Source organism: Hevea brasiliensis, chromosome 18 (genome assembly GCF_030052815.1).
Source record: "Hevea brasiliensis isolate MT/VB/25A 57/8 chromosome 18, ASM3005281v1, whole genome shotgun sequence".
Taxonomy (NCBI): Eukaryota; Viridiplantae; Streptophyta; class Magnoliopsida; order Malpighiales; family Euphorbiaceae; genus Hevea; species Hevea brasiliensis.
The window spans coordinates 51,833,744-51,846,347 of record NC_079510.1 but is presented as its reverse complement, the minus strand read 5'-3'; the positions used below and the strand labels follow the sequence as shown (position 1 = coordinate 51,846,347).

General features: G+C 34.6%; 2 protein-coding genes across 2 annotated transcripts; both read right to left on the bottom strand.

Annotated features, from left to right (window-relative positions):
• Nucleotides 1-5,490: 5,490 nt before the first annotated feature.
• Nucleotides 5,491-7,004, bottom strand: LOC110670675 (probable F-box protein At4g22030). The gene has a single exon (XM_058141023.1). The coding sequence runs from the start codon at nt 6,898-6,900 to the stop codon at nt 5,593-5,595; it is 1,308 nt and encodes a 435-aa protein (XP_057997006.1). The 5' UTR covers nt 6,901-7,004; the 3' UTR covers nt 5,491-5,592.
• Nucleotides 7,005-8,694: 1,690 nt separating this feature from the next.
• LOC110670576 (peroxisomal membrane protein PMP22) lies at nt 8,695-12,355 on the bottom strand. Its single transcript, XM_021832668.2, has 7 exons — nt 11,941-12,355; nt 11,601-11,699; nt 10,127-10,228; nt 9,816-9,891; nt 9,329-9,399; nt 9,145-9,230; nt 8,695-9,047 (listed from the first exon to the last, which is right to left on the bottom strand). Exons 1-7 carry the CDS (start codon nt 12,010-12,012, stop codon nt 8,996-8,998), a joined length of 558 nt encoding a protein of 185 aa, XP_021688360.1. The 5' UTR covers nt 12,013-12,355; the 3' UTR covers nt 8,695-8,995.
• Between the last annotated feature and the right edge of the window lie 249 nt (nt 12,356-12,604).

Genomic DNA, 12,604 nt, shown 5'->3' with positions numbered 1-12,604 from the left:
GTTTAAGTGAAAAGATAAATATGTCTTTTATTCAATTAAGAAAAATTTACTATTTGATCCAGTTTTGACTAATATTACAACTTAATTTCTATATTTTTAAAATTAAATAATTTAATCCCTATATTTAATAATTAAAGAAATTATTAGAATTAATTTTTTTTCTCATTAACTTTTTCCTTATTATTATTTTTAAATATTATGAATAATATATAAAATTTTCTATTTTCATTTTTCCTTGATTAGAGTTTTTGTTCATTACTTAAATCATATAATGGACAACACCTATTCATTAATTATTGAGTCCTTATATAGAGTCATATATTGAAAATAAGCAAATCAAGAGTATTTTGATTTGATTATTTTTAGAGAAATTTTTTTTCTTCATAATTTGATTGCATGCCCACGACAATCATTTATGAGATAAGTAATGAATCTGTATTTTGTATGACTAATTCAGGCTGTAGGCCCCTAATTGAAATTTTCTGTGTTGATCCTTTTGGATTGCTTTATTTTTGTTAATTAGTCTTAGGCAAGTAACTCAAACTCAAACTCAAATTCAACTAAACCTTTATCCTAAAAATTTGGGGTCGGCTATATGGATTCACTTTCTCCACTCTAAACGATTTTGGGTTAAATCCTCGAAAATATGTAATGCTTCTAGGTTATGTTGTACTACCTCCTCCTAGTCAATTTAGGTCTACCCCTTCTTTTCTTTCTATCCTCTAATCTAATGTGCGTTACTTGTCTAACTGGAGCCTTCGTATGTTTACGCTTCACATGACCAAACCACCTCAATCTCCCTTCTCTTAACTTATTCTCAATTGGCACCACTTTTACCTTTTCTCTAATATTCTCATTATGGACTTTATCTAGTCTAGTATGGTCACTCATCCACCTTAACATTCTCATCTCTGCAACTCTTATCTTACATACATATGACTCTTTCAGTGTCCAACACTCACTACCATATAATATGGCTGGTTGTATTACTGTACGGTAAAATTTTCCTTTCAACTTTAGTAGAAGAAAATGTGAAGTAGAGGCTAATGCAGTTCATGGAGAAACTTCCACCAAGAAATGGGCAAAATGATCAGAAATGGGGTTGGAACAGGACTTCAAGGTCAAACGGGTAGGTGTGTCCTCTGACTCGCAGTTGCAAACTATTAAGAAGATAGTTCTTGATGAATACAATTTCAATGGAACCAATGTGCTATTTATGTATGGTAAAGTCTCTTGCTGTCTTGAGCCTGATATCAAACAACATTTTTTTGGCAATATACTTGAAGAGATAGGAAATTGCAAAAGCCTAACTCACAAGGGATAACAAATTTTTGGCTCTCATTCCTGAAGGTTTTTTGCAACTGATTAACTTGAAAAGGCTTGGTATATGAAACAATCACTTCACTGGTGAGATTTCCACTGTGTCTAGATTTTTGGGCTTGGTATACTTCCTTGCTCAAAACAATCATTTTATTGGGGAAATACCAGAATTTAATTTCTCCAATCTTCAGCAATTCAGTGTCACCAACAATTTCAGCACTCCAATTCCTGATGTCCAAGGCAGGTTTTCTGCAGGCAACTTTTCTGGCAATCCTGATTATGTGGTAAACCATTATGCCCTCAGCTAATTGGACTTGAACTCGAGACATCACAGTCATAGTCCTAAAAACATCTCTACTAAAGCTAATTAATGCAACCATGAAAATAATCTTAGTTGTTCTAAACACTCTGCCTTTGGTTCACTTTGCTCTGGAAAAATATGCTTGAAGTTATTGAGGGATTAGTTTTCTTTCATTTTAGAAGAGTAAGAGCCCTTTTATCCACAGTAGACAGCTCAATTATTGGTTAGACCAGAATTGTATTGAGTGATTATAGACAAAATTTGTGTTAGATTATATGCAATAATAAAAACTTCTCATTTATTTTTTACTTGCGGTTAGATGGATATCTTCCATTAGCTTTTATACATTAAAATTAAAATTAAAATTCCTTTTCGAACAATTTTAAAGGCGGATTTTTTCACATTAATTTAATGCATTTAGGTTGAACTATGATTAACAAGAAAGAGAAATTTTCATTCTGACCAACTGAATTAACTCTATTCACTACAAAAATTTCACATCTTAATCATCAATATTATGGATAATCTAGCAGAGGAATATATAGAAAAGCTTTCTTGCTTGCAAACTCTTCACTATCCACTCCATTTATTGAGTAAGATGTTGCAAGATGCTTAGCTCTGATAAGCTCCTTTTTAGCAATTTGGCCGTATTTGTGGAGGGCTGAAGATTCCTACTTTGACTTTCAAACCAAGAGTTATTAGAGCTTAATTGAAAAAGACAAGCCAACCTGTAGCTATAGGGACAGGTACAAGCTGTTGTCTTTGACAGTATATTCTAAGCTAATACACCACATCAGTTTTTTTTTTTTTTTTTTTTTTTTTTTTTTACAAAAGAGATTAAAACAAACAATTAAACAGATCTAAAGTAAGCAACACCCACGAGATCATGCATAAGCCATGGAACCAAATCTACAAGAGGAGTATCCAACACTTCAACACCAAAATCATGAGTATGAAGATGCCCTGCTAACCAATCTGCAGCGTAATTCGCATCACGCAACACATGAGAGAAGGTAACCTTTCAATCAGGAGTTGAAATGAATTGAATTGCAGAAACAACTGATAAAATAGCACCTGGAGGCTGAAGAACTCCCGTAAGAATTTGCACAGCAATAAGATTATCGCTCTCAACAATTTTATCCTTCAGCCCAAGACTTTTGGCAAGCTTCATACCTTCAAGGATAGACCATAATTCAGCTCCTAAAACTGAAGTCTTCCCAAACACAGCCTTGAACTCCTTAATCCATCAGCCATTCGAGTCTCGAATAAGCCCTCCGCCATAAGCTATACCACCCGAATTTGGAAGAGAACCATCAATATTTAATTTAAACACGTTATCAGGGGGACAAGTCCAACTCACGGTCGTTATTGTCTTCATACATGAATCAATTTTTTCGGGTAAACGAGATACCACAGAATACCAATCTTGTGCTTTGCAAGTCATGACATGAATCATAGAGTCAAGGCTCAAATCATTCTCCCCAAACAAAGAACAATTTTGCCTACCCCATATAGACCAACATATGAAGCCAAAAAGAAAAGGCCAGTGCATATTCTGCACTTCATGGTCACATTTACTCAAATTTTGAATAACCCAGTTCCGGAGATCAGTATTTGAAGAGAAGAACTCAGCCCAGTCATTCCTCGGAACAAAGTGCTTCCAAATATAAGAAGCCACAACACAATCTCTCAAAACATGAAGCCCTGATTCCACCCCCGACAAACAAATATCACAAGAATCCACCATACATAAATGCCTTCGAAGTTGCTCATGATTTGTTAATAAGCGATCATTAATCGCTAGCCATAAGAAATACTGGATTCTCTCCAGACCCTTCCACTTCCAAACCCAATGCCAGTTACTATCATTAGAGAACTCAATATCCCAAAAGGTGTTGATAAGCAGATTTAATTGAAAACTGGCCTGAACTTGAAGATGCCCAAAAAAGTGAGTCTTCCACCTGAGAAGACAAAGAAGGAGGAATGGTTGTTAAATAGAGAATACTAGAGGCTGGCAGGAACTGACTAAACTTTCCCCAATCCCACTAACCTACAGCTGTAACATAGCTAGCAATAGTCTCATTCAACAAATCCTCAAGGATAGGTTGAATGGCAATTCGTTGAAGAATTATTCCATCAGGCAGCTAGGCATCCAACCAAAATCTAGCCAATTTGCCATTTCCGAACGACCAACACACCCCATTCTGAAATGAAGACCATATCCAAACTATATTCCTCCACAAATTCGAACAGTTGTAAGCTCGCAAACATTGAGGAAGAGGATCATCACCCACCTTATACTTTGACCTGATGACTTGGACCCATAAAGCATGAGGATTTTTGGAAATTTCCCATGCTAACTTCAATAAGAAAGCATTATTAAGCATTGAGAGATTGCGGAAACCCAGGCCTCCCATTTCTTTAGGAAGTTGAACATGCTCCCAACTCACCAAAGCTATCTTCTTTTTGTCAGCAGAAGCACCCCAGATAAATTGGCGGCATAATTTATCTACTTCATGACACACAGCTTGTGGAATGCAAGCAGTGTGCATGCTGTAAATAGGAATTGCTGTAAGCACTGAACGAGCTAAAGTCACCCTACCCGCAAGAGATAATTTTTTGACATCCTAGCTGTTTAACTTCTTTCTGACCTTGTCCACAATGTATTGATAAGTGGCCTTAGTAACTCGAGAGTGAAGAAGAGGGACTCCAAGATACCTCCCTAAATCATCTGTTTCTCTTACACCAAGCACGTTACACAAGTTGCGTCGAAGACTGTTACTCACATTCTTAGAAAAAAAATATGAGTTTTTGAATAATTTACTTTTTGACCAGAGCTAAGACAAAAACTCTCCAGAACCTAACGAATAACATGCACTTGATCTATCAACGCCTCAGCAAACAGAATAAGATCATCAGCGAAAAACAAATGAGACAAAGAAGGACCCCCTCTATTAAGAAAAATTGGGCGCCAGGAATGGTCCCCAGTAGCCTCCAAAATGCCATGAGCTAATCTTTCTATGCATAGAACAAAAAGGTAAGTAGATAGGGGATCCCCTTGTCTCAACCCTCTGGAAGCAGAAAAACTATCTGTTAAACCCCCATTCCACACAACCCTCATCTCCGCACCAGAAATACATCTCATGACTGTTTCAACAAAAGAACTAGGAAGGCCCACATCTAACAAGGTATCTCTAAGAAACTCCCATCTGATTCTGTCATAAGCTTTTCAAGATCAACCTTCAGCGCCATGTAACCAATTCTTCCCCTTTTTAATCGCATTGAGAATACACCACATCAGTTTAATTAAGCATAATTAAGTGTAATGAGAGATCTGTTTACGAAAAAAAAAAAATATTATTAACAATTTATTTAGTATTGCATGTGGGATATTCTTCTAGAGTTTCATAATAGAAACTCGCTTAAATTGGATTAATGTGCATTTAAGGAATAATATTTGTGGATTGAGACACATTAATAATTCACATGCTGCCATTTCTTATTATATTTTTTATTTGTTATTTAAATGATAATATTTAGATTAATAATTGAAATATAATGTAATTAAATATTTTCAACTTTTTTCTGGTATTTATAAATCAACACATGGTAAGGTTAATGAATTATTTAATAAATGTGCCATGTGATAAATGCAATAGATTAACATTCTCTTAATATATTATAAATGCATTCCAGATTATGACATGATTTTATTCGATCCCATCTTATTCAACAGAGTTATTTGAATTTTTTTTTTAATTTTCACGATACTAATAATAATAATAATAATAATAATAATTCACCTTTTTATTTGATTTATCGGCAAGGAAAATAGAAGAAAAAGAAGAGCTCATCAAAATTTTCCGAACAAAATTAATTTGTATTTATGAGCGATATTTATGTTAGATTATGTACAAAAATCAACATAATTATCATACCACGTTATGTATGGACAAGTAAGCTACTAATAGCTAGAAAAGCTTGCTAGCAAACTCTTCAGTAGCCTCCCCATTACTTAGAGAAGATGATGCTGCAAGATTCTTTAGGTCTGAGAGGCTCCTGCCTAACTGTAGAGCCACTTTGATTTCAAGCATTTTTCCATTTTCTCTTGTCCTCACATCTCTTTCATTGATATTTGATTCTATTGTCTCTTCCATAAGCTTGAAGAAACCAGCGTTGCTCCTATACATCTCAAGTACCATCCCAACTTGCCCTCCATGCTCCATTGCATTCACAACGCTTGCCAAAGCACCTCCAACAACACCCACTATCACTGCCCATGGATTTGTACCCACAAAAGCAGACCCCATAGCTGCAAGGCCGGTTAATAGAGGACCAGAAATGGCCAATATCTTGTTTACTTTCAAGGCTACTTCACCTAACCTTAAGTAATCTTCCTTGTCTTTCCTCTTCAAAACTCCAACAATCTCTCTCATTTCGTCTTCCATCTTCCTATTCCAACCATTTCCAATATCCATGTTTCTTCCAAGCCCTTCGACTTTTTTCTGCTTTTTCTGTGGCCACCAAACTGCAGGCTTCACAGTTGATGGGAATTTTTCAAGCATAGCACCTAGTAATGGAAGTGGATATGCCCTGTCTAAAGCCAAAACATTCTCCAATGCTTCATTGACATCACTAATGGTAGGATTCCCAATGGCCAACATTGTTTGAATCCTAGCTTGAAGCTGCTTAAACAACCTGGAAGCATTTCTCTGTTCTTCAGCCAGTTGAGATGGTTGGATGGTGTTCATTATAGCCAGCATAACAGTAGCAGCAAGATAGAGTATTGTTGAGGAGATTTTGAAGGTTGCATGGGGTGCACCGCTATCACTTATGGCTGCAAGTCCACACATGGTAGAAGCAGTGAGAGTAATGCCATTAATGGAAGTCAAAAGAAGATTGTTCCAGTTATCTCGCTGCTCTCCAATATTCTTATGCATCTCCACCCTATCTGCCACGGCCTCCATTATTGCATAAAGCTTAGCAATCACCGTAGGATCAGAAGCATCGGTGCCTTGCCTCACACAAGTATCATTAGTATTGATCCCAGAAGTGGAAATGGCATCCTTTTCCGTTCGGGTGGCAGTGGCTGTTGCAATTTCATAAAAACTCATCCTGTCTAGTTCTTCCACCAAGCTTCTAGTAGAGAGCTTAGGGAAAGGGAGAGGAGCAATGCGAGTTTTTGGTAGGTTTATAGTGGCTGTAATGCTTCTTCTGCGAGAACATGAAGATGAAGTCATGAAAGGAAACAACTTGTTTGGAGCTTGAATGGTTGCCATGTATGTTTCTTTAGCTCTTTAGCTATAAAATTCTTGTCGTGATTCAGGCGTTGAGATGTTGATGAAATTGGATATTGTATGAATGATTCAGGGCTAAGAGGAAAGCCAAGTGATGAATTGGGTTTGAAGGCATCACCTGCCACATTGTTATAATTTATATATACAGGAGGTGGAGGTTGTTGAAAATTACAGGTAAATGTTGAAACTAGCAAGTTTGAATGAGCTAGTGAATAGTAAATTAGACTATTTCTAGTCACCCAATTTCTTGGCATTATTAATTTTACTCTTGAATGGCTCATTGGCCATGGAAACTAAGTTTTTAGGATCCTGAATTTGACTTTGAAGAGGTTTTAACGAGTAACGAGGCCTTGAAAATTGAAAAAATGAAACAAGCAACGAAAACAATAACAAAAAATTAATTTGGTTTAGCCCTTTGTCTAGGGGTGAGTATTCGGTTCAAACCGAACCGAACTGAATTGAACCGAATTAAATTATAAAAATCGAGCCGTAAATCTTAGAAACCAAACCGAACCGTTTTATTTCAGTTCGGTTCGGTTTAAACCGATCGGTTTGATTTTTTATTGATTTTTTAATTTAGACTTGATTTTCAAATTATTTGGTCTAATTTTAACTTTGGTTTGAACCTAATAACTATTAATCAATGAAATTAAACAATTAATATATATATAATTAAATATAATTCATAAATTTTTCATAAAAATAAATCAATTTAAAAATCAATTCAGTTCGATTTAGTTTGATTTAACTATATAAATTACTATTCAGTTCGGTTCGGTTTAATCGATTTTTTCTCTTTAAAATCGAACCGAACCAAAATAACTGAAATTTTTATAATATAAAACCGAACCGAACCAATTTAGTTTTAAAACCGAACCAATTGAACCGAATTGACTCAGTTCGATTCGAGTTGAACTGAATTTTGCTCAGCCCTACCTCTGTCTGCACAGTCATACATACGTGCTGTAGATTCATCACTTAAACTTACGTCTGGTAGGGGCATGTATGAACCAACCCATCTTTTTTTTTCTTCATGGTAACGCAAGTGATTTAGTGATAAGACACGCTCTTTGATAAAATCATGACAATTTTATCAAGATATGTTAACCCATATAAACCACCTACATATATCATCCGCAATCGATCCATTTTAAACGCACATTCTTTCACGTTAGTATGTGAAAAATCATTGCCTGCATACCATACATAATGCATTATAACAAAAAAGAGAACTAGATTTCACTTTTCTAAATTCATAGTTTATATATATATATATATATATATATATATATATATATATATATAATGTAAATGAAGTTTATTTTCATAATTATAATAATTAACATCACAATTTTTAAATACTACATTCATTCATTTTTATTTATCACATTTATATTTTATAAAATAATTTAAAAATAATTAAATAATCTTATTTTTATAAAAACATACTAACCTGGTTTCAAAATTTTAAGATTTTAAAATAATAAAAGCCCTATTCCACGTATTAGCTGATGTTTTAAGATTTTAAAATTATAATAGATTCCTCAAGCCAATCCAAACTTGTCTGCAAATGTTGAATTAAAAGAAAAAAAAAATCATAATTAAAGTTTAATAGAATTGATCTAGTGAAAAAAAAATTACCCCAACTAAATTAAGATATCACTTGAATTAGCCAGGTCAACGATTTCCAATTTGAAAGGAGCACCAATTAATTAGACGTGCACAAGGTCGGCAGATGGAAGCATTTTGGAAAAGGATACGAGAAGATTGCTAGTGTTAGGTAAGAAGTCCAATTTCATTGCAGGTCGGACGTTCAAATATCACACATTCTGAATTCTGATTCAATCTCGTACATTTTCCACTTTCATATCACAGATAAAAGACTCCTTGTCCTTGAATTCATTCACAATCTCACACGGTGCATTGCTTTTCACATGCAAATAACTTTGCACAAGGAATGAATTCAAGTTTATTGAATAATGAAGACTAATTTGAATAATTAATCATTCAAAGCACACACCCCATTAGTCATATGTAGTGTTGCTGGAATAGGGGACTCTGTCATTGGAGACATACTTCAACCTTTTGTCAATGCCATAGACCTTGCTCGCAGATTCAGAAATATTCCCCTGCAGAATGATATCAAGGAAAAAACGAAAAAATTTTAAATACAAATCTGAGTATACACAGGAGGAAGCAGAATTAAAGGGAGACAAGAGTATATACCAGCCACATGCAACGACACTGTGGAAAATGACACGAAACTGCAGTGGCACATACTGGTGATTCACCCATCCCACAACTGGCCAGAACTGCAATTTCCATGATTGAAGGTCTTATGGCAGTCATAAGTTTAACTAATATTTCATGTAATAACATTACCATAATAGTATCAGGAACAGAACAATACCGTCCATGAGGTGAACTGCACTGTTGGGTATTCTTTTTTTATTTTGGTTTTCACATGCATCCAGGGCCTTCCTGCATTTGACATCACAGTTAGATGAAAAACACCAGTAACATTATTGTTTGTGACAAAAAGAACAACGTAGTTAATAGTATTCCATTTCTCAGGCAATAGCTATATTCACACCTAGCCTGTCTCTCTAAGCTGACCTTGTTTGAAAATTTGACAATACTTAGACACTGTAAAATCATAGAATTTCACATAGAAACTCATAACAGGACCAAACTTAAAGAATAGTTCAAGGAACCAATTTATTTGATCCCTTTGCTCTTGCTAAAGGACTTTATTTTTTGTATCTTGCCCAACAATTGCACTTACACCATTATATTAAGTGTTTTTTCCATAATAGACAAATTCTTAGAATTAAACCCCTTGTTAGATTAATCAAGGCTTCATTGAGTTGACTTGAGTTGAGTTGGTATGAACTTACTTTCAACGATCACACCGTAGTAAATCATGAACAGCATGTTGTTCCAAGGAGAAGATGTCAACTGCTCCAGCACTACCTGAAAATTTTAATTCTTCATTTCACAACAATTTACTTCAAGTAGGCATCAGAATGATGTAATTTATTAATCAAAATTCAAATAAAACATTAGGTTTGAAGTATTTGACAACAAAATTCATCATTTGATTGGAAACTTAAGCAGATTACTAATCACTATAGATGTCAATGTGAAATAAGAGAACTGAGAATATGGAATTTTCCTGTTGAGTGGAGTCACACAAGTATTAACATACCTTCTTGGCAACTGTTTTTGTATCCTTCTTCCCTTTGAACATTTTATCCAGTATTATATGTAGGAAATGCCCAAATGGTCCAAGATACGCAAAACCAAAAAGCTGCATTTATGTGTTAGGGAAAAGTCTAAGATAAAATGCATAACAGAAAATACACACATACAAATCGGCATATCATCATTTCCCAGGTAAACAACTTAAGAGTACCAATTGGCCAGCATACACACTGCTATAATGGTAACATATGAAGATCCAACTTTGATTGCAAATTTCACAAGCAGCTAGAGTATCATTTTCTTGGTTTGTTCCACTCAGTTCACAAAAGGGCATAGACCATAACACCACCTGAGACCAGGTTGAGACCATGAAATCTTGGCAGGTCTAGCCATACCACACGCTTGTCATGCTCAGCTTTTTTCAAAGCTACATCCTTGTGGTTGTAAACCCAGGACCCTTACAACTGCACTAACTGCATTTGCACTAAAAAATAACCCCTTGCTGAGGCTAGGGAGAGGGATTGGACATGTCAACCACAACTAAGGGTGAGCACTATTCGGTTTAAATTGAAAAACCGAACCGAACAGCCTTAATTTGGTAATTCGGTTCAGTTCGGTTTTAGAGAAAAAAATCGGTTTGAACCGAACTGAACCGAATTGTATTTTTTATTTTTGAATTAATTTATTTTTATAGGGAATTTATGAATTATATGCAATTATATATATATTAATTGATTAATTTCATTAATTAATGGTTATTTGGTTCAAACTAAGATTAAAATCAAACCAAATAACTTGAAAATCAAGTCTAAATTAAAAAATAAGCAAAATTCGGAACCGATCGGTTTGAACCGAAATAAAGTGGTTCAGTTTGATTCGGTTTTTCATTTATTTCAGTTCGATTCGGTTCTAAAATATAGTAATTCGGTTTTAATAATTTAATTCGATTCGGTTCTGTTTGAACCGAATGCTCACCCTTAACCACAACCTTGGAGGAGAGATGTGGTTCCCAACAAGACTATACCTCAGCTTGTGCCTGACACCCTTTTGCTAGACATTAATCAATAAAAATTCTTACTAATTGGGCGAACTTATGGCAAATTCCATACAAAGTTTGAAATAATAGTCTTAGTTTCTGTAAGATGATGTACAATATTTGCACTCCATTTTACATAGTAGGGGTAGATAAATTTGTGGTGAAAAGCCAGAAACATATCATAACTTCTTAGCATTGCTGAGTGCTAAAGGATTCCAAATTTGCAATTAGAATTTATGTTCCTTTCTTGCAATACCTTCACCAAGTACTATTTGAAGTTCAACAGAAATTCACCGTTTCTTTGACATCAAGTCAGTCTACAACTAAGTACACTAAATTAACATAAAAAAATCTCGTTGAGCTGCAGAATACCAAATCTCAACCTTGTAATTAATTAATTAATTCTTTGATTGATTTTTAAACATGGCAAAGTAGCTATTACCACTTTCAGAAGAAGCCGTCTGAGTTGAAGTTTCTGAATGCCAGAGAGTTTCTGTGCTACAATGTCACTAATAGCTGATAGCAACCCGGCTGTAATTGCCTGCATTACAATTAAACTGTTACGAAATCGATGAATCAAAGACCACAAAGTTCATGAATAAGAACAATCTAAACTCCATAGTAACCCCCAATCCGGATAGTTGAGTTCAATCTTCCACTCTTTGGGGATATGGAAAAGATTGAAACTTTGATTGCTTCTTAACCTCAATCAAGACTACCCATCAAAAACTGAGCTGAAATAATCAAGAAAAAACACATAACAGAGTGAGAAGCGAAGGGACCTTAGTTCTCAAGGGATGGTGCTGAAGCTGTAACAAATACTGTTGTAGTCCTTTCTTTGCCACTGATCCCATGTTGCTTTTGAAGGAGAGAGATATTTGTTCCTGCTTGTACGCTTTCTACTCAATTTCTCTTGGCACTCAATAATTCTCTTCTTCACTTTATATCAGTGGCTCAAAAATATCCATCGACTTAAAAACGGCAAGTGGGTGTCCGTGTCCCACGTCGCCATCGTCGGGGCGGAAGAGTCGATGGTTAGCAAGAGTATCTTGAGATTAACTAGTCACATAATAGTGGGATATTCTCAAATTCTCTTCTCTTTGCTTTGGAATTGGAGGTGCCTTGACTTCTTCTTGTGATTCGCCGTGGCCGGCTTCGAATTTCCTCTACATTTTGTGTAAATGCTTTACGTGTTTTGACTTCGACCCTCAATGCGAGAATTGGAGTGAAAAGAAAAGAATCGTGATTTCTTAAATTTTTTTGGTAAAATGTATAATTTAGTTTGAGAAGTTTAATTTAATTTATTTTTAATTTTTTATTTAAATTAATAAAAAAAATTAATTTAAATTTAATTAAATTTATGAGTTAAATTTATTAATTTAATTTTAAAAATTAAAAAAAAATTATTTTCTTGATTTTTAGGCTATTAAACTTAAATTGAAAATT

What these genes read in the sequence shown, in the direction of transcription:
- LOC110670675 (XM_058141023.1), bottom strand. Translation starts at nt 6,900, where the DNA reads ATGGCAACCATTCAAGCTCCAAACAAGTTGTTTCCTTTCATGACTTCA.
- LOC110670576 (XM_021832668.2), bottom strand. Translation starts at nt 12,012, where the DNA reads ATGGGATCAGTGGCAAAGAAAGGACTACAACAGTATTTGTTACAGCTT. An exon ending in ACCATCCCTTGAGAACTAAG is followed by an intron (nt 11,700 to 11,940) that starts GTCCCTTCGCTT and finishes ATTGTAATGCAG; the next exon opens with GCAATTACAGCCGGGTTGCT. An exon ending in CTACGGTGTGATCGTTGAAA is followed by an intron (nt 9,400 to 9,815) that starts GTAAGTTCATAC and finishes TGTCAAATGCAG; the next exon opens with GAAGGCCCTGGATGCATGTG.